Source organism: Hypanus sabinus, chromosome 4, assembly GCF_030144855.1.
Source record: "Hypanus sabinus isolate sHypSab1 chromosome 4, sHypSab1.hap1, whole genome shotgun sequence".
Taxonomy (NCBI): domain Eukaryota; kingdom Metazoa; phylum Chordata; class Chondrichthyes; order Myliobatiformes; family Dasyatidae; genus Hypanus; species Hypanus sabinus.
Window position 1 is genome coordinate 12,587,071 of NC_082709.1, and position 22,807 is coordinate 12,609,877.

Sequence of the window (22,807 nt, forward strand, 5' to 3'; positions counted from 1 at the left end):
ATTGCTGCAAGGTAAACTATGAGAGGCTTCATAGTGTGGTTGTGCCAAGGGCCACTGTTTTTCTACGGAGACTATAAACTAGTCAGGCACTTCTAAAGATTTATATCTTGAATAGGAATTTCATGACGTTTATAAAGAATCATTATTTCAATTGTAAGTGCTCAAATATAGGAAATTGAAAACAAGATCTTGCTCCTCGGAACTTCGAAGCACTGAAATGTAATAGACCAGTAATGAGCTGCCAATCTACTAGTAGTTTCTGTGGCGAACATTTACAATAAGCCCAACTAATCGGTTTTCACTGGTCAATTTGCAGAACTGGCTGGCTCTGAAATAAAACATGATAGTGTTACATCAAGTGATTGCTGGCACATTCTTCTGACAGGAGTGGCCCGATTCAAAGACGCGCGGATATATTTCAAGGTTATTTGAACACCCCGATCTCAATCCCGGTGTGTCACCACCCGCCACCCCTGTAAAAAAAAACCATGTTCGTCAACCTCTTTAAAACTAGGCCTTTAACAGGGGGTGACTGTTATGGCCTCTGTGCAGCAAAGCGTGGCAAGATTTTACGGGAGAAGGGAGGTGCAGAAGCTGGGGTTTAGTGCGGTAATCAAAACTTTGGCCAGCTCAGCCTGTTTCCTGTTCTCCCGATTGCTGGACAAGTGCCATTTGGTGCAAACGACTTTTTGAATACCAATACAAAAGTTTGCTATTTAAAAAAAACTTAAGCTTGAAAATGTAAATTGTGCATTTCGAAAGATTAGACAGTGATGTTTTTTTTTAAAAAAATAAACACTCCAATTTGCTGCTTCTAGTTTGTTTTATTTTTTTTAAACGAAGTAAGGGCTTTCAGGGCAGGTGGACGTGGGGCAGTTCAGGGGCAGGAAATCGTCCTGGGCTCCTAGCGGCAGGAATTGGAAAACGCAGCTCCAGCCTGCATTATCCCGGCAGAAACTTCAACCAGGAAAACAAAAAGATTAATAAATAAATATATGCAACTACCCTCTGCCTTTGAGGTAGATGCTGGCGTGTTAACTTCGTCCAGTGTGCAAGGGGCCAGTCGCTTCTTGTGCAACCCAGAAGCCGAGGAAGGAGGGAAATCTAAAGTCGTGTCCGGGATTGACCCAACAGTTTGGAAAGTTTGACTCCGGAGTGTGTTTTTTTTGCACATGTCATGGCTTGAAAATGTTTGTACTTCTAAAGGGAGCGTGATCGGCCAGTTGAGCGCATTTAGTGGCAGTACTGGTGCCGACTGCGGAAGTAGGGAGAGGGAGAGGGCGGCCCGGAGCAGCGTGAGTGAGCGCCGAGGAATCCCGGGGCCGGCACGGCGCTTCCCGATCCGCAGACCAAGGTGCGTCCAGGACCCACACAAAGCTTTCTGTCATTACTAACGTCAATCACTGCATGATTGCGATTGCTCGGGGCCTGATAATCTCAAACAGTGTTGTTCTTTGGTGTATTTCCGTTCCAGTTGGACAAGCAGGGTGAAACCACTCTGCTGACGAGGACTTTCGTGGAACTGCTATCTAACTTCTCCGTGGGCAGAAAGCGATGGAGGTGCATGCACCCGGGACCGGCACTACACCTTTGCCTTCTGGGTGAGTACTGCACTCAATGTAATCTCGTCCTACCCGCACTTCTATGGCATACTTGTTTCAGAGTTAATTTTGTCTTCGTTGGTGTGTTTTTTTTTTGCACAGAATGTTTTGTCATTCGTCTCAAGAAAATAAACTACATAACTGTTGGTTCATTGTTTCACGGGAGACCAAGAACATACTGGCCTCTTCCTTTCTTTCTCCCACAGAGCACTTTGGAAAAAGGGAGATTGCATATGATTATGCGTGAAAGTTAACGTTAACGTTATCATAAAAATGTTTGAGGCGCATTAGTTAATAGTCAGGGTGGTAACTGATTCAGGCAAATTTGCAGAGGGGAGCAAATGTATTAAATGTACAGTATAATCTGTCACTCGTTATTAAATATAGAAAACAGCGGAGAGGAGAGCAACTTAGATTATTGGACATGGGTCAAGATAAGAATTTAAGAGGAATAAATGACAACGTGACTTGCATTTAAGATTATGTTGTAATAGAAACTTATATAATATAGAACCCGGTTCTTTTAATCGCCAGAAATCCTGGTGGGGTCAAACTGATCAGAAAGGAATGAAGTGCAAAAATCAAAGACTGTTGCCAGAATTTACAAACATTTGTAAAAGGTTTGGCCTGAAAACTGAAGGTTGGTCATAAAAGAGGGATTTATAGTTCAACTGTTACCTCACACAATTTTTTTTACATTCTTATTTCCATCATCATTCTCCATTCTCTTCCAGTCCCATATATTTGTAACAAGGAATAAAAGCAGGAGTAGGCCTTTTGACCTCTCTCTCTTTACTTTTAAAGACCATGATTGATCTTTTACCTCAGCACCACTTTTCGAATCCCATGTCGACAGCCATATTGGCTGCACCCATAACAAGCTCTGCAGGATTGCTGTTGTAATATTTTGGAAATGACTGTGCCAGAAGGATTTCCCCACCCATTCCTTCCCCAATATCAATACAGCGAAAAACATGAGAAATTCTACAGGTGCTGGATATCCAAAACAACACACACACACAACACGCTGGAGGAATTCAGCAGGTCGGGCAACATTCACGGGTGCTGCTTGACCTGTTGAGTTCCTCCAGCGAGTTGTATGTGTTGCTTTGACCCCAGCATCTGCAGAGTATTTTGTGTTTACATACATACAAAACACTGGAAGAACTCAGCAGGTCAGGCAGCATCTATGGAGAGGAATAAACATTCAACGTTTTGGGCTGAGATCCTTCATCAGGCTGAGAAGGGAAGGGGAAGATGCCAGAATCAAAAGTTGGAGGGAGGGGAAGGAGACTAGCTGGATGGTAATAGGTGAAGCCAGGTGGATGGGAAAGATAAAGGGCTGGAGAGGAAGGAGTCTGATAGAGGAGAGTGGACCATAAGAGAAAGGGAAGGAGGAGGGGACCCAGGGGGAAGTAACAGGCAGGCGGGAAGAAGTAAAAAGTCTCCTCTTTTGGCAGCTTGGCTGACTTCATGTGCTTCGGTTTTCTAAAATCAATTGACGTCATCTCTGAATTTACACAACAGTTGATGCCATCTACTTTCTCGTCTAGAGAATTTCAGAAGGTTGTTAGAATCATAGACAAGTTTTACCATGGATGGTGGCCATTCTGCCCATCAAGTAATGCTGGGTACATGTGAGAGCTATTTATTTAGTCTTATTCCCTCATGCATTTTTTTCTTTGGGTGCTTGACCAGTTCCCTTTTGATCATCTGTGCACATATTTCTAGCATTCTCTGTTTTTTTTTTAAAAGGTTTATGTTCTTCAGTTTCTATTTCCTTCCTCTCTAATTTTAGCACTTGGCATTGTTCTACATTAAATTTCACCAGCACCCAAATCACTAGCTGGCCTATATTTTCTACAAGTCTAATGCTATTCTTCTCATAGTTCACTGCATTTCTGAGTATGCCATGTGTTAATACAACAGATCACATTATTGAATGCCTTTTGAAAATCCAGAGAAACTGTTTTCATTGGTTCCCCTGTATATTTCAATAGACTGAATGAGAATGTAACAATTAAATTTGTCAGACAGTATTTCCTTTTCATAAAACCATGTTGAGTCTATGTTGTCATGTTCTGCTTTGGTAAGCATTCTGTTACCATTTGTTAATAGTTTCCAGCATTTTTCTTCCATCTTTTTCCTCTCTTTCTTGTGAAGTAGAGTTAATGTTTTTTTGAAAATCTGACTTAAGAAATCTCAGGAATTTTTAATATCATTGCTAATACATCTACGATCCCTGCAAGCACCTCACGTGAAACCTGGAGATACATCTTTTAGGACTTTGTGGGTGTTCAGTGTTTAATTTCCTTGCTGTTGTTTGTTCTTGGGTTTCTCCGTTTTGAAACCCAAGATGGAATGTTTAGGTAATAACTGGAGCTTTTCTTGATCCTTACTTGAGGAAGTCTATGACCAGAGGAGGGTCCTGAGTAGAGAGATGTCCTTTTAGAACAGAGATCAGGATTTCTTTAACCAGAGAGTGGTGAATCTGCACAATTCTTTCACAGGCAGCGGCGGAGGCCAGGTTTATGGGTATGTTTAAGGCAGAAGTTGAGAAAAAGTGTAGTCAACGTTTCGAGGGTCTTGGCCCAAAACGTTGACTATACTCTTTTTCCATAGACGCTGCCTGGCCTGCTGAGTTCCTCCAGCATTTTGCGTGTGTTACTTGGATTTCCAGCATCTGCAGATCTTCTCTTGTTTGTTGATAGATTCTTGATTAGTCAGGGCATGAAGGGATATGGTGAGAAGGCAGGAGATTGGGGATGAGAGGGAAAATGAATCAGCCATGATGAAATGGCGGAGCAGAGTTGATGGGCCAAATGGTCTGATTCTGCTCGCATGTCTTACGGTCTAACAGTGCACTTATGGTTTTATTTGTATTTACACTTGTTTCTGTCTTTAAGGAACCTGAACTTACTTTTGCTACTCTTTTTCTTTCTACATGAGTTCGACTGACTGTTCTCTTTCTATCTGCTCACTCTGTGATTTGCTTTTTAATGTCTATCACTGTTTCCTGAAAGTATTACAATTTTCAGGCTTGCTGCTACAGTTAGAAGAACTGAAAGTCTTGAGAGACAATTGGAAAGATTTGAACTTGAATAAAGCTCAGTACTTGGGTATGAAGGGAGAATTTGGAAAGTAGATTGATAAATTAAAACAATATGTCTACCAACCAATAAACTTTGAAAGGCATTCCCAACGCTATAAGAAGTTTGTATGTTCTCCCCGTAAATTTCCTACAGGTGCTGTGGTTTCTTCCCACAGTCCAAAGACCTACTGGTTGATAGGTTAATTGGTTTTTGTAAATTGTCCCATGGTTGGGCTAGGGTTAAATCAGGGGTTGCTGGGCAGTGTGGCTCAAAGGGCCAGAAGGGCCTATTCTGATCTGTATCGCAATGAATACATTTTTAAAAAGTCTACATTTTCCAGCTTAATTCAGTTGAGAAAAGAATAACTGAAAATTATCCATCTGGCTTACCTTTTGATCTCATGCTGTTATAACTTTTTTAGTAAGGAATAAAGGGATTACTTTTCCCCTTGTACCGAGCTAATAAGCTGTAATAAAATTTGGTTTTCTGCTGTTGAAAATAGCCCAGGTTCTGTAAGAAAAATGCCTGAAGCATTCAGTAAACTCACAGGGTAAGAAAATAATAATTGGTGGAGATCTTTAAAAATCAGTTTATAGGTCACCTTATTTATGATTTCTGTGCCCGTGCAAGTACAGTGTGGAAATCAGGAAGGAGATGACTGTCAGTTGCAAAACCAATCTGTTTTCCATTGGAATTGGCCTGAGTCCAAGTGTTGAGAATTAATATACTGGCCGGAGGTTCCAGGTGCTCTTTAACATCAACACCTTTGTCTCACATATGGTGACTTCACATATTTGGAAAGTATTATGGATCTTGAATTAAAAGATAGAGCATCTAAGTGTTTTTTTTCTTGTTTTTTAAATTTACTTAATTTGAATGTTTATTAAGTTTTAACACTTAAGTAAATTGATTTTTGATGATTTAAACCCAATATAAGGAGTATTAAATATTGCTGATGCTAAAAAAAATCACTTAAAATTTGGCAGTAGGCTTTTGATGACCATGAGCTTTCAAAAGACCGTTGTGGGTCTTGTGGGTGTACCCTGGAGTGCCATCCCAAAGCCTGGTTACCACTTGCCGATAACTGCGTCTCAAAGGATGACTGTGAAAATCAAGACTCGATGATTGTATGAATGTGACTGGAAAAAGTATATGTGCAGGAAATGTGTGAGGTGTGAACACTGTTGGAGGATTGGATGGGGCATGAATCCCATGGTGTCATGTGCCGTAAGTTTCCCGAAGATCTTCTCTCGGTCTCTTTTCTTAGTTGCCTGTTGGCATCACCTAACATCACTTTCATATCTCACTTAGGTGTATGCAGAGCTATCTATCCACCACTATTATTGATTTTTCCCACTGCCTTTGCACTCCTTTTCTGCCAGTCGTTATTGACTTTTTGATCGACGATCAAGTTAACTTTTGAGTTCAAAGCCATTGTCTTAAGCCAAATGATGCCACTGCCATCGATTTTGTTCCAGAGGTTCTGCATGCAATGTCTTTATCAACAAGAACCTCCGTTTCCACCTCTAAATAATTACCTTCTTTGGTCCCTGATTTAAATCATTCGAAGGTGAAATGCTTTGCCACCTCCAAACTATGCAATGCTTTTTTTGTAAGCCCTTCGTCCTCTGTAGTTTGTAATCAAAACTCTGTGATGTAAGGTCCAGCTGAGCCAACATTCGTGTGTTTGATCGTTTATATCTCTAATGCACAATTATCATGCTCTAGTTTAAATGCCTTCAGGCCTCTGGAATTTCATCCATCCGAACTATGCTCTGTGAAGTAAAAATGTTCTAATTCTTAGCTCCAATTAATTTTTCCTTCTGTTCAGTCCCTTTTTTCCACCAGCCCTTCATGATTATCTCTCTTTATTCAAAGTTCAAAGTAAATTTATTATCACCAAGTACATGTATGTCATCATATGCAACCGAGATTAATTTTCTTGTGGGCATACACAATAAATCTATAGAATAATAACCGTAGCAGAATCAATGAAAGAGCATCCAACTAGGGCGTTCAACCAGAGTGCAGAAAATGAACTGTGCAAATACAAAAAGAAATAATAAATAAGTATGCAATAAATATTGACAACATGAGATGGAGTCCATTGGTTGTGGGAACATTTCAGTGATGGGACAAGTGAAGTTATCCCTCTTGGTTCAAGAGCTAAGTAGTTCTGGAAACTCTGTAGGTTCCTAAATAACAGCTGAATGCCACTGATCTTTAAGTTCTACAGTTGCTCATCCCTCCTCTTCATTTTGGTCAAGAATCTTGAAATACATTGGAAGCTGTTGTATAAAAATACTAACTAAATGTATGTTGCTGAGTGAGAATATGAGAAGCAGTTACAGATCATTCAGACAGTTGGTTTACATGACCACTCATAGCAGGGGTTCCCCTCACACCCCTACTGTTAACCGAGGGATCTGTGCACCCCAGACTGGGAACCCCTGTCCCAGACAAAGGTGTTTTTCTTTCTGGAGAACTCTGGTGTCATCCTTTTATAGGGCCTGTTCTTACTCCAAGATGTGTATTTAATCCTTCATATTTGGAAATAGATGTGTCCCTAAGGAATTTTTCTATAGTTTCTAATTTGGGGAGAAAGTCTGTGAAAGATGGTAGGGAATTCTGTAATGTAATATCGAATTTTAGCTGTGTCTCAGTTGGGTTGTGGGAGGTCAAGTTTAACATCATCAAGGAAGAAGTGTAAAAAAGGGGCTGGAGATATTTATCCAGATTGTTAGAGCTTTCAGGCTTTGCCACAGGCTGTGGCTGAAGGGGTGTCTGTGAGTACCTTAAAAAAACCGGTTTAGCTAAGAATCTTGAAGGAAGGTCAGAGTAAGCAGGAACTCTGTTGAGAGAGAAAAAAAAAGTTGAAACAAACCTTAACTTATTTGCAGGATTTGGGTGTTCAGATACGTTTTACCTACTGTCTGTTATGCCGCTGGCATTTAGGGCAGTAATGAAGGTCCTCCATCTCAATGGGTGTTCATCACGGTAGTAGCTTCCTCTTGGTTTTGCAAGCCCTGGATGGAGACTCAGGAATAGCGTTGTACTCAGATGCACTCAGAAAGATTCTTTGTTGTTTCCTTAAAACTTTTGTTTTATCAGTCAGAGTTGATAACCCTGAGTTCAACCCCCGAACCTGGAAGGCTGGCGTGTTACTCTCAGGCTGGCCTTTATCCTTTGACCTGACATGAATGACCCTACCAGGAGCCAAAGCCCTGACTCCAGCCAACATAGGTCATTGAGGCACGCAAGCCTCCCAACTCTATGACAAGGTTGAGGTCCTCTTAGAGGATTTCTGATATTACAAACATTTATTGCTATTTTCTTTTTATTCATGATATTTTGATTGACTACTCATGATAACGTGATGATTACTGAAGAGATGTAGTCCCTCTGCAAGATCTCGACTTCCAAGATTTTGTCCCCACAATACTGAATCAGCTGCAGTATTATTTCAAAAACAGGATGATGAATGACTTGGTGACCTAGCGAGAGAGACAGTAGGAATAATGAATTGGGTGGGGGTGGGGGAACCGAGATGTCATAAACATCTTAGAATTATGCCGAGCACCAGAAAGTCTGCAGATGCTGGAAATCCAAAGCAGCACACACAGAGTGCTGGAGGAACTCAGCGGGTCAGGCAGCATCTATGAAAATGAATAAAAATCTGACGTTTCGGGCCAAGACGCTTCAGAACTGGAAAAGAAAGAGAGAAATTTCCAGAATAAAAGGGTGCAGGAGGACAGCTGGAAGGTGATAGGTAAAGCCAGGTAGGTGGGAAAGGTCAAGGGCTGGAGAAGAAGGAAACTGACAGGAGAGAAGAGTGGACAAGAGGAGAGTGGAAGGAGGAGGAGCAGGAGACCCAGGGGAAGTAAGAGGCAGGTGAGAAGAGGTAAAAGGTCAGGGTGGGGAATATAGGAAGTGGGGAGGGGGGTGAGAAGAATTTGTTTTCCGGAAGGAGAAATCGATATTCATGCCATCAGCTTAGAGGCTGAACTGTGATGTGCATTTAGACTGGAGAGTATATCATCAGGGTCGTCATGGAATATCAGTCAACTGCACTGCTTTAACCTAGGTAGGATTGAGCTTCTGTAATTGGAGCTGCACTCGTTGAGGTAAGTAGATGAGTGTCCAGTTGCAGGAGTTATGAGGTGCCCTGTTCAGTCAGTATGTGAGTCACTCGCTGCTTCTGGCCTGATCTGACTTTCCTTCACTGGTTTTCAAAGATGGCATGTTGTAACTGGCCAAATCATATACCTAATTTATGTTTTATTTGTTTTATGAGTAAGCAAAGTTCAATGTGGAAAAAAATCAGAGATTGCTATTTCCTTTCATCCTGTTGAATGTTGCTGTAATTAGTAAATACTGTAATTTTCATAGTCTCAATAATCTGCATCTTTGTGAAGGTTTGAAGATGCTGATAGATGCTCTACCCGTGCCCGTGATGACCATCAGTACAGCTGATAGCTTGATTAATCCGATAAAGCAGGGAGATAACATATTGTCCACACCCATATTTTATAAAAGTGTAGTTGTAGCTGGGGAGCATTTATAGCCGAGTTAGAAACATTGGCTGGGGAAAGAAAATAAGAGATGCCACTGGGACTCTGGGATCGATTATTCCTTCCCTCATTACAGATACCAACAACAGATGTTCTTATTTCACTGACAGACCTTCCCTGCAACTCTGTCAGTATCTACTGCCAGGTTACCTTATGTTTTAGCATTCTTATTTAGTTGCATACTTATAACTAATTATGTTCACAGTGATTCCGGGTGTGCTGAGGGTAGAGTAAAGGGACGTTGTTGCTGTACTCTTGCAGATATGTTATAAAAGGAGATTTTTAAACTGCAAAATAAAATCCTACGAAGTAGTGGATACGGCCCAGTCCACTGTGAGTAAAGTCCTCACCCCCCCTCTCCCCCCACCATTGAGCACATCTAAACAGAACGCTATCGCAAGAAAGCAGCATCCATCATCAGGGACTCTACCATCCAGCTTGTGCTCTCTTCCATCAGAGAAGAATGTACAGAAGCCTTATAACACAAATGCACCACCAGGAACAGTTATTACCCCTCAACCATCAGGCTCTTGAACCAGTAGGGATAACTTCATTCAACTTCAACACGAGTGAATCTGCAGATGCTGGAAATAAATAAAAACACAAAATGCTGGCATCTATGGGAGGAGGTAGTGACGATCTTTCGGGCCAAAACCCTTCATCAGGAGTGAAGTAACATGGGATGGTCGAGGGGGGATGAGAAGTGGGGGGAGGGATGAAGTATGGAGCTGGGAAGTGATAGGCTGAAGGGAAATGGGCTGGGGGGGAAGGTGGAGAATTATGGGAAATAAAAGAGAAAGAAAGGTAGGGCTGGGGGGAGATTATAGTGAGGGGGGATAAAAAGAGAGAAAGAGAACCAGACTAAAATTGTAGATAGGGATGGGGTAAGGGGGGGTAGGGGGTTATCAACGGAGGTCTGTGAATTGAATGTTCATGCCGGCAGGTAGGAGGCTACCTAGGCGGGAGATAAGGTTCATGCATCATTGAAATGTTCCCACAACTTATGGACTCACTTTCAAGGGTTCTTCATCTCATGTTCTTGATATTTATTGCTTATTTATATTATTATTTCTCTTTTGTATTTGCACAGTTTGATGTCTTTTGTGCATGCGTTGTTTCTCTACCCAGTTGGGTACAATGGTCATTGGATTTTTTGAGTATGCCCGCAAGAAAATGTATCTTAGGGTCGTATACGGTGACGAAGATGTACTTTGATAATAAATTTGCTTTGAGCTTTGAAGAGATCAAAGAGTTCATGAAAAATTTTGATATTCATCTGGGAACTTAAGTGTGGGAGGATTTTAAAAAAGATGTCTTTTGGTATTATAACGGAGTTCTGCAAATGTACTGTTTTCGGAGTCTGTAGTTACTGTGGTATAAAAACAATCTTTGTGGCAATCTTCAGTGGTCAAATACAGAAGTGCACGACTGTTTCAGGGATGTTTCAACTTTGATGTAAAATTTATTGTGGTATTCAGTATTCATATAAACATTATCTAGTAATGGGTGGATTGTTTTCATATTTTCTGTTCAATTTAAAAATAAACAGATGTACAAAATATTTCTCATTTATTATTTTTCCAGATCAGAGAGAATAATGTCATAGGACTAATCATTTGTAATGCAATCTGCAGGCTGTGATTGGTCAGGGCATGAAGTGATACAGGGAGAAGGCAGGAGATAGGGGCTGAGGGAAAGGCATGATGAAATGGTGGAGCAGACTCGATGGGCCAAATGGCCTAATTCTGCTCCTATATCTTATGGTTTTACGGCTGTTGCAAGGTTAATAATTAGGAATTTGCATGGTAAATAATTAGGAGTTTGTCAGGATATGCGAACATTTGTTGTGGCAGCTTTCTTTTAAAGAGTCCGGCTTTCAAATGGTTGTGAAATCGCTGGAGAAATTGTAGCAGATACTCTAATTGCAGTTTGATGGAATGACATTTAGATCAGAGAATGCTGCTTAAGTGGAACCAGCAGAAGCAAGGAGCCTGTGCGTGCAGTGCGGATCAGTAAATGAGTCAGAGCCGGCTGGGCAAATGTCCGTGGGTGTGTGTGGTGAGGTGGGGGTGGGGTTGTGGAGAACCATTCCTTTTGAAATGGAGAAAATCTCTTCGATGAGTGAAGGCTACAAAGAGGTTAAGCAAAACCAGAAACAGCAGGAATCTGGCAAAAAGGCAGAAAGAGCAATAACCCGAAGGTACAGCAGCAGTGCTGAGCCTTGTGTTATGTCTGATGAGGGTTTCTTGCTTGTTGATGATGCAACTTACTTACCGTCTTCCAGGGTTCATAATATCAGAGCAGTAGTTCTACTGTAAACACAGTCCGTACTAATGAATACATTTGCATGGACTTTGCATGTCCATTTGAAAAGCTAGGGACTTTGCATTTGATGTTGTCTTAGCCAAAGCAAAGGAGGGGCTCTTGAAACTTCAAAACATTAAGCTATTTGTAAGGAAGAGATGGGAGTCCGAAATGCAGGTCTAACTTTTAAACAAGGCATGCATGTGATAGCATGATGATGTATGCAGGTACTTATACATATAATCCATAATTAATTATTTAAAAGAACAAGAATGCTTAATCAAAGAGTACTCGAATATTACTGGAATATCAAATATATAACAGCGATTCTCAGAAGTTTTGCTTTAATATCGGGGAGAGTCTGATTTATTTTTACTTTTTTAAATTCAGATTCAGTGTGGACTAGGCTCTTCTAGAGCTTTGAGCTGTGCCACCCAGCAATTCCCCGGTTTAATCCCAGCCTGATCATGGAACAACTTACAATGACCAATTAACCTTCCAACTGGTAGGTCTTTGGACTGTGGGAGGAAACCAGAGCACCTGGAGGAAACCCACGTGGTCACAGGGAGAACCTACAAACTCCTTACAGGCAGTGGTGGGAATTGAACCCCCAGTCATCTGTACTGCAAAGCATTGTGCTAACTACTAGGCTACTGTGCTGCCCCGTTTAAAGTTTGCATCCTTTAACTAATATGTGTTCTTCGGCTTCATGGGTGTAATGTTGATTTTGTTCAGTTTTCTTTTGCGGTTATTAGCATAAATTGAGTCAACTGTTGAAATTATTCAGAGTAGAGAGCTGAGCTGCTCTTTGCTTTGGAGTCATGTCAGGTTTCCACACCCGAAGTATATTCCAAGATAAGTGTGGGGAAACAGATGTGCGACAACTCATCATTAAAATAAAGTCTCTTAACTGGTGAAGGTGTCATACAGACAGGGACTTCTCTTTCCTGCCTAGGGTGTTACTGTGGCAATGGAGTAGACATCAGATGAAACATGCACTGTGAAAGTTTAGTAAAAAGAAGTACTTCCTAAATTTTTTTTGCTTTGCTCCCTCTTTAAATAGCAAGTTGTTCTCTGGTCGTGTATACTGTCATTTCTGTGGTTTGGAACAGGAGATTCATTTCTCCAAATCACAGCTATTCATGGCAAATTTTCTCTGACAAGCAGCACTCTCCAGTGGATTTCAATAGCTGACATGAAAGAAAGATTGGCTCCACATGTCACATGTGCATTGAAGCATGGAGTGAAGTGTTATCACTTGCGTCAAATCCATCCAGCGAGGAATGTACTGGGCAGCTTGCAAGTGTCACTGTGCTTTCAGCAGCAAGCCGAGATGGCCTGCCCACAATTCACTAATCTCAGCCGTACGTCTTTGGAATGTCGGAGGACACCGGCGCGGTCACGGGCAGGACGTACAGACTCCTTGCAGTCAGCGTTGGAGGTCAAGCCCCATTCCTGCAACTGGAACTGTGAAGTGTTACCACGCTGCCATGACATGGCATGAGCTGGTCAGTCTGTGAAATATTAAACCACGACTGGGACTTGAACATGTGACCTTTGGCTTTACAATCCATATGAGGTACTGAAAAATGAAATGAAAAGTCCTTTTTCTTGCACAGACTGGATTCCAAGTTGAAAGTCTAAATTAAATTTATTATCGAAGTACAGAGATATCACCGTATACAACCTTGTTTGTTTTGTTGTGGGTATATGCAGTAAATCCACACAATAGAATCAATGAAAGACTACACCCAACTAGCTGGATAAACAACCAATGTGCAATGTGTAAATATGAAAGAAAAAAAAGAACTAATAATAATAAATAAGCAATTAATATAGAGAACATGAGATAGAGTCCTTGAAGATGAGGTCAGAGGTTGTGGGGACAGTTCAGTGATGTGGCAAGTGGAGAGAAATTATCTGCACTGTTTCAAGAGCCTGATCGTTGAGGGGTAATGACTGTTCCTGAACCTGGTGGTGTGAGTCCTGAGGCTCATGTACCACCTTCCTGATGGCAACAATGAGGAAAGTTCATGTCTTGGGCGGTAGGGGTCCTTGATGACTGATTCTGCTTTCCTGTGACAGTGCTCCATGTAGTTGTGCTCAGTAGTAGGGAGGGCTTTACCTGTGATAGACTGGGCTGTATCCACTACCTTTTGAAGGAGTTTCCATTCAAAGGTATTGATGTTTCCATACCAGGCCATGATGCAACCAGTCAAAATACAGTACTCTCCACCACATATCTATAGAAGATTGTTGAAGTTTTAGATGACATTGCAAATCTGATGCAGACTCCTAAGGAAGTAGAGGCGCTGCCATGCTTTCTTCATAATTACGTTTATGTGCTGGGCAAGAAATGAGGTTGTTCTCCAGCATCTAACAAGATACCAACTACCTGACTACAGGCAAGTAGGTTATTAGTTATATCGTTGTATGACATTAGTTGACCTTGCGTTAGCGGTTGATTTGTTTTGAGCAAGTGAGGTGTAGAGTGTAACAATGAATAGTAATAATGGAAAAGGTCAGATTAGTATTACTACTTCTGACTTGTTCTCATCTGAATGTGTGCTGATAAATACCACAGTCAAAAATTAAAAAATAACCAACAAGGGATAATCCTTCATGAACTAGTACTTTGTTTCCTGCCAGCAATGAATGTGAACTCTGTTTCACAGTATTTTTGTTTAAGGTATATCAAATTTCATTTGGACATCTTTTCATGTGCATTTGCAAGGAAAGATTTGGTGTTGGCTACAGTGTATTATAGACTAATGTTTTTCCAATAATTATTCTGATCTCTAATACTGTCCAGGTGGAGTCTGCAGATTCTCCTTGTGACCACATGACCTTCCTCAGGATCTTTTAGTTTCTTGCCACATTCCAAGTACGAGTAGGTCAGTCCATAGTATAATTGGCTCTTGTATATTGGTGATGGTGTAATTTGGGTGTTGACGAGAACTGGGGGGAAAAATAGGAGTAGTGTAAACAAGTGCTTTGTAGACTTAGTAGGCCAAAAGCTGTCCTTCCATGAAATGTGACTGTAATTCTGCTTTGTATAGTGGCCTGAGCCCCTGCTTCAGGTTAGTTAGTAATCGAATAAGGCTGGAATAGTTGAAATGAACAAAAATCAAAATAAAGTTAGTAGTGAGCCCTCTGTTGATCAGGGTTGAGCATGGATGTTGCATCCTAGTTGTCTGTGCAAACCAGGACAGTATGACACGGAAAGCAGGCTGTTGCCTAGGCAGCTGGCTCCCCCTCTCCACAGTGCTGCTGAATCCAGAGGAACGATAGAGACCGATGGAGTGTGGCACCAGCAGTACCGCAGGGGCTGGCGGTCCGTGGACTCTAGCTCTGGAATTTTCTTGAAGCCTCCCCAATGAGTAGGCTGCAAAGCAGCAGTTTGAGATCCACGTTTTCCTTCAAGGTGAGCTGCCAGCTGTGGCTGATCAGCCCCACCTTTGTGAAACACCCGGTTTTAAGGCACTGGTAACCCACATTTACCCCTTCTCCTGTCAATAGAAACTATTCCACTGGGCTTAGTAGCTAAGCCACACTTGAAGGCCAGGATCTGAACTTGGTTGGCAGAGGCTATCTGTGATGCGTGCCACTGGGAAAGTTTAATAGTCTCCACCACCCACTCCAACTGTTACGTTCTTCAGGAACCAAACTACAGGTAATTGAAGTAATGTTACTACTTTTGAAACTTGGGAATTGCTCTCAATTAGACTCAGAAAAGTCTTAATTAAAATGTTTGAATACTAGGTCACCTGCATAGTATAGTGTCAGTTTAGGAATCTTTTGAACCATGTAAAGCTGCATTTAGGACCAGATATTACATTTTTAATTCACACTGGGTACAATGTCCACCTCTGGTATCCAGCATTTGCATTATCCTTGTAATTCTGCTTGTAATTGAGTGATGTTCAGTCATCATCATCGATGTGTGCCGTGTCGTTTGATGTGGGCATTCAGCACACAGTTTTCTGTTTTGTCTTCACTTGTCCCCACACATTCTAAGACATCTCTAAAACCATGTCAGAAATTAGCAAAAGCAACTCGTGTTGTACTGTTCTAAATACTGTTACATATCACATTTGTGTGCCATGTCATATGACGTCGATGCTGACGGTCTTTGATTGTCCTAAGCATATTTTTCTACAAAAGTGGTTTGCCATTGCCTTCTTCTGGGCAGTGTCTTGACAAGATGGGTGACCCCAGCCATTACCAATACTCTTCAGAGATTGCCTGGCATCAGTGGTTGCATAACCAGGACTTGTGATATGTACCAGATGCTCAAATGACCACCCACTACCTGCTCCCGTGGCTTCAAATGACCCTGATAGAGGTGAGAGGAGGGGCTAATCAGATGTTACACCTTGTCTGTAAGCTAGCTGAGGGAAGGAGCACCTTACACCTCCTTTGGTAGAGATGTATTTCCTTCTCACCACCCATTGCTTCTATTATTCAATGTCATTGAATAATAGAAGCATTGCAAATGGCAAAAGGAAAGATAGTAACTCTTCCTGCAATATTTATTGGTAGATTACAGTTTACCGGAACAAGATCTTTTCCTGAGGTTGTGATAACAAAGATGTCCTCAGTTGTAGTGGCTAAGTTTTCTGATTAAACTTGGCCACCAAAAATATATGCAAATATCCTATATAATGCAAAGCAGGAGAGCTGATCATTGGCTACAGTAAGGGAGGTGGTGGACATGCTGTGTTTGCATCAACAGTGCTGAGAATCTGCAAACTCCATCTGGATACCAGGAGAGATCAGAATAATTATTGGTAAAACATTTGTCTGTAATACTCCTTAACCAACACCAGATTATCTTCATTGTACAATCTACCTCGTTTTGACTTTACACTTCATTGTCTGCCCGCACCGTGCTTTATCTGTAACCGAAACACATTATTCTGCATTGTTATTTTCCCCTTGTACCGATGTGAAGTCCAAAGCAAAGCTTTTCGCTGTACCGTAATAAATAATAAACTAATTTATTCCCCCTTCCTTTCCAGTCTTGTAGAAAGATTCACTTCCATAGATCTGCCTGAGCTGCTGAGTTCCAATGTCGTTTTGTGTGTGTTGCTTTGGAAGGTTTATTGTTCGCCAGAGTAGTGCAGTGTTGCAGCCCTCCTGTGAAAGTTTTTTATTGTTCAATTACTCTTCTGACGTTTCCTTTAAATGTTCTAGCTCAGGGGTTCTTAACCCTTTTTATGTGAAGGGCCCTTTTGGTAGTCCCAATGGGCCCCCCTTTCAGAATAATGTATTTAAATATATGAAATAAGAGACTTAGGATTACAAGATAAACCAATTACATGGAAATACAGTTATCACAATATTAAAAAAGAGATTCTGATATAGTAATATAAGTGTTTCTTTATTAATGTATTAAATAACAAGACTATACATTTAAAATACTGGCAAGTTAATATTAAAATATATTTTTAATGCAGTCGTGACTTGTTTCTTCACTTGAATAAGAACGTTAAACTGTGGGTGGTCTCTGACAAAGCAACACGCATGTCATGTTGGGCATCCTGTCACAGGGCTGCTTGATATTTGGCTAGTTATGTCACACGAGTGCCTGCAGTGGGAAGACTATGATTGCATTCGATCTAGTGACTCATCTAATAACTGTCGCAATTTTGAAATAGAGAAGACTGTATCGTAAATAACATCTTTGAGATATTTGTAACAACTGTAATATCTCAGAATACCTGTGATTTCTGTTGGTGACAAAGTCACAGGTACTGCTAATACCACTGTGGTTTGTTGCCTACGTTCACCATTGAAGGAAATGCTAAACTTCTGTTAGAGGTTAGTGAAAATAAAAATGTAAATTTGTTCCCATCCAACTTTATGGATCCCCTGGAATCTATCCATGGACTTCCAAGGGGTCCAGGTTAAGAACCCCTGCTCCAGAGAATCTCTCCGTAGATCTGGAATCGTGAATCAAACAGAACTGGTGGGGTGATAGCCACTAATCAAAAAGTGCCTTAAGTATTACATACATAGAGAAGCCTGGCCCTACTCCATATCCAGCAGGTTGTGATGTAGAGAGAACTGAGAATTTGAGAACTTTGGGTTGCATTACGACAAGAATGGAGGAGGGAAGTGGAGTGATGTCAGTCTCATTGCATGTTGTATCTCAAAGCACATTGTGGATGTTCTAAGACCCAGTATGGATAAACAGAATTAACTAACTAAAATGCTGAAACAGTGAATTTTAATTCTAAATATATATTGTGATTGCAGTAAAATATACATATTGGAATATTAACTTTGAGTTCAGTTCCTTGAAGATATGTCGGTTGCTTTATTTTACTGGGAAGTTTGTATAAATCAGGTTTTTAGCATTGCTCAGTTTTTCCACCATGTGATTAAGCTCACTGGTTGGGTACTTTATACGGTTTCCTTGCATCAGCTGGCACAGGCCAGCTATGTATGTAATACTTAAGCCAGGATAACCTGCATTGCAAGTTAGTCATTGGCTTTGCGATTTCTATCTGGAATTTATTTTCAGCCAGTAACATACATCAAAACCAACATCTAGTTCCAACCGCAAGAGCTTGAGCTACCATCAGGTTTGAGTAAAAAGACTCATAGAAGCTAGAGTACTTGGTGATATTTTCCAGAGAACTCTGTAAAATTTAAACATAGGGACTTGGTTTTCCAGAAGGGGTGTGTCAATTCTAAATTTGTTTCAAAGACCTTGAAAATGTAGTTGGACTTAACTCAATGCACAAGCAAACTTTATGTTCAATATGCAGTAGGTGAGCAGTGAAGAAAATTTCATCCTTGGAAAATGTGCCATGCCATTGTTGTGTTCTGTTTATATGATAACTGTGATCATTATTTGGAACTATGCAGCTGGATATTTCTGTCTGGGGGAAAAAAATCAAGTTGTTAAAGAGGGTTGTGATGTGGATGGTTGAAGCCAAGGCATGTGACCACGGAAATATGTCATATTCCTCTATGACTAATATTGCCTGACTGTAATAAGAAAGGGAGCATTTTCTGACTGCTGGGAAGAATCTTGAAATTAATTTTCAGTGTATTGCTAGAACTGAATTGCATGGCTTGACTATGATTAAATACTTATGGAAGTTTACTGATGTGACTAAAGTGACTAGTTGGCTTCAGTTTGTTGCATTGTTAGAGTGTGATTTATTCTGTAGGATCCACAATATATTGTTACTGACTTTAGTTACATAACGTATGAAAACAAAAAATTGCTTAAATCAACTCTGCCGCAGACTACAGTGGAGGCCATGTCTGTGGGTACATTTAAGGCGAAGTTGATCATTTCCTGATTGGGCAGGCCATCAAAGGATATGGTGAGAAGGCAGGTGTATGGGGTTGAATGGGATCCAGGATCAGCCATGATGGAGTGGTGGAGCGGACTTGATGGGCTAAGTGGCCTAATTCTGCTCATATGTCTTATGGTCTTATTATTTTGCTTAATACACAGTGCAATTTATACTGAGGTGCCTTTCAAACAGTACGGAATTAAAAAGCCTTAAAGAAAATCTGTAGGGCTATCGCCTCTGAATTAAGAAAGGTGAAACATACAGGTAAAATTGTTGTGTGAAGGATTAAAAGTATCACCACATAATAAAAATATGTTGAAAATGTTGGTGCTAGTTTTCTTCTCCATTGTATAAAGTGCTTGTTACATGTATATCAGGATCAGGTTTAATATTACCAACATACGCCATGGATTTAACTTAGTGGCAGCAATACGTTGCAATACATAAAAAATTAAAACTGGATTACAGTAAATATATATAAATAGTTACATTAATATTGCAAAAAAGTAGTGAGGTAGCGTTCATAGGTTCAATGTCAATTCAGAAATCTGATGGCAGAGGGGAAGACACTGTTCTTGAATCGTTGCAACACGTACAACAAGCTGGAGGAACTCAGCAGGTCAGGCAGCATCTGTGGAAATAAGCAGTCAACATTTCGGGCTGAGACCCTTCGTTAGGAAATGTTAACTGCTCGTTTCCACCGATGCTGTCCGACCTGCTGTGTTCCTCCAGCTTGTTGGACGTATTGCTTTGACCCCAGCATCTGCAGTATTCTTGAATCATTGAGTGTGTGTCTTCAGGCTCCGGTACCCCCTCACTGGTGGTAGCGATGAGATAAGGGCATGACCTGGATGGTGGGGGTCCTTAATGATGGATGATGCCTTCTTGAGGCATCGCTACTTGAAGATGTCCTGGATCTCAAGGAAGCACATGATGGAGCTGACTGAATTTGCAACTTCTTTCAATCCTGTTTAGTTCATCCCTTCCCCACCCCCATACTAGATGGTGTTGCAACCAGTTAGAATGCTCTCCACGATACATCCATAGAAATTTGTGAGTGTCTTTGGTGATATACCACATCTTACTGAAATACAGCCGGTGTCGTGCCTTCTTTTTAACCGCATCAATATGCTGAGCCCAGGATAGATCCTCAGAGATGTTGACACCCAGGAACTTGAAATTGCTCGCCCTTTCCACTTCTGACCCCTCCACAAGGGCTGTTTTGTGTTCCCTTCTCTTACTTTTTCTGAAGTCTGCAATCAGTTCTTTAGTCTTAGTGATGTTGAGTGCAGAGTTGTTGTGACACCAATCAACTGGCTGATCTATCTCACTCCTGTACTCCTCCCTGTCACCATCTGAAATTCTGCCAACAACAGTTGTGCCGTCATCAGCTTCATAGATGATGGTTAAGCTGTGCAAAGCCTCACAGTCATGGGTGTAGAGAGAGTAGAGCGGTGGGCTAAGCATGAATCCTTGAGCTGTGCCAGCGTTGAATGTTAGCAAGGTGGAGATGTTATTTCCGATCCACGTGGAACGTGGTCTTCCAGTGAGGAATTCGAGGATGCAGTTGCTGGGAGGTACAAAGGGCCTGGGTTTGAAGCTTTTTGATCAGATCTGTAGGAATGATAGTGTTAAATGTCGGGCTTTAGTCAATAAACAGCAGCCTGACGTAAGTATTAGTATTGTCCGGGTGATCAAAATCCGCCTGAAGAGCCAGTGAGATGGTGGCATTAGGCAAATTACAGTTGGCCCAGGTTTCAAATCGGAAGCTACCAAGAGATTTCTTGGGCTGTTGAAATTCACGTTAACTTTACCATTTATAATTAATTCTCTGTATACAGTTCCTACAGAGGCAAAATGTTAAATTCAATATCAAATTCAAAGTAAATTTATTATCAAAGTTTGTGTGTGTGTGTGTGTGTGTATGTGTGAGTGCGTGCGCGTGTTGGTGTGTGGCCAAATGGTTAAGGCTTTGGTCTAGTGATCTGAAGGTTGCTAGTTCGAGCCTAAGCTAAGGCAGCGTGTTGTATCCTTGAGCAAGGCACTTAATTGCACATTGCTCTGCGACGACACTGGTGCCAAGCTGTATCGGCCCTTGCCCTTCCCTTGGACAACATCGGTGGTGTGGAGAGGGGAGACTTGCAGCATGGGCAACTGCTGGTCTTCCATACAACCCTGCCCAGGCCTACGCCCTGGAAACTTTCCAAGGCACAAATCCATGGTCTCTCGAGACTAACGGATGCCACAAAATGCAACCCTGAAATTCATTTTATTGTGGGCATACTAAATAAATAAGCCAGCCAATGGAGTAGTGGAATCACAGTAAATGTCAGGACAAGTGGTCCCGGGTTCGATTCCACCTGGCTCCTTGGATACTTTCCATTCATGTTAGGATGAGCCTCAAGCAAGCAACTTGACCTCATAAAAAAGACAGACAAATGTTAACCAAACGGAACAAGGTGCGGACAGGAATAATGACAATAATAAATCCAAAGTAGAGTAATACCCATAACAGAATCAGTGAAAGGCTGCACCAACTTGGGCGTTCAACCAGTGTGCAGAAGACAACAAAATTTCCGGGAGTGGTCAGCATGGCTTTGTGAAAGGCATATCATGCCTTACGAGCCTGATTGAATTTTTGAGGATGAGACTAAACACATTGTAGAGCAGTAGATGTAGTGATTATGGATTTCAGCAAGGCATTTGATAAAGTACCCTATGCCAGGCTTATTGAGAAAGAAAGGAGTCATGGGATACAAGGGGACCTTGCTTTGTGGATCCAGAATTGGCTTGGTCGCTGAATGCAAAGTGTGGTTGTAAGGTCATATTCTGCATGGAGGTCAGTGACCAGTGGTGTGCCTCAGGGATCTGTTGTGGGACCCCTTCTCTTGAGTTTTTTAAATGACCTGGATGAGGAAGTTGAGGGATGGGTTAGTAAATTTGCTGATGACACAAAGGTTGGGGATGTTGTGGATAGTGTGGAGGGCTGTCAGAGGTTACAGCGGGACATTGATAAGATGCAAAACTGGGCTGAGAAGTGGCAGATGGAGTTCAACCCAGATAAGTGTGAGGTGGTTCATTCTGGTAGGTCAAATCTGATGTTAGAATATAGTATTAATGGTAAGACTCTTGGCAATGTGGAGAATCAGTGGGATCTTGGGGTCTGAGTCCATAGGACACTCAAAGCTGCTGCACAAGTTGACTCTATGGTTAAGAAGGCATGTGGTGCATTGGCCGTCATCTACTGTGGGATTGATTTCAAGAGCTGAGAGGTAATGTTACAGCTATATAGGACCCTGGTCAGACCCCACTTGGAGTACTGTGCTCAGTTCTGGTCGCCTCACTACAGGAAGGATGTGGAAACCATAGAAAGGGTGCAGAGTGGACTTACAAGGATGTTGCCTGGATTGGGGAGCATGCCTTATGAGAACAGGTTGAGTGAACTTGACCTTTTCTCCTTGGAGCGATGGAGGGTGAGAGGTGACTTAATAGAGGTTTATAAGATAATGAGAGGCATTGATCGTGTGGATAGTCAGAGGCTTTTTCCCAGGGCTGAAATGACTAGCATGAGAGGGCACAGTTTTAAGGTACTTGGAAGTAGGTACAGAGGAGTTGTCAGGGGTAAGTTTTTTACTCAGACAGTGGTGAGTGTGTGGAATGGGCTGCTGGCAACGGTGGTGGAGGTGGATACGATAGGGTCTTTTAAGAGACTCCTGGATAGGTACATGGAGCTTAGAAAAATAGAGGGCTATGGGTAACCTTAGGTAATTGCTAAAATAAGTACTTGTTTGACACAGCAATGTGGGCTGAAGGGCCTGTATTGTGCTGTAGGTTTTCTATGTTTCTAATTTAGAGAGACAGTGTGGAATTGGCTCTTAACGCTCTTTGAAACATGCTGCCCCAGCTACTCCTGACAACCCTGA

At 41.5% G+C, this 22,807-nt stretch overlaps 1 protein-coding gene across 3 annotated transcripts in view; it reads left to right on the top strand.

Annotated features, from left to right (window-relative positions):
* Positions 1-944: 944 nt before the first annotated feature.
* The window catches only part of cobll1b (cordon-bleu WH2 repeat protein-like 1b), a 163,820-nt gene continuing 141,957 nt past the window's right edge, over positions 945-22,807 (top strand). Inside the window, exons 1-2 of one of the 3 annotated variants that reach the window (XM_059966438.1) lie at positions 945-1,354; positions 1,475-1,601. In XM_059966438.1, coding sequence (XP_059822421.1) covers positions 1,565-1,601 — 37 coding nt within the window. In that variant the 5' untranslated portion in view covers positions 945-1,354; positions 1,475-1,564. The remainder of the gene's footprint in view (positions 1,355-1,474; positions 1,602-22,807) is intronic. The other 2 variants (XM_059966439.1, XM_059966440.1) reach the window with 2 other exon arrangements.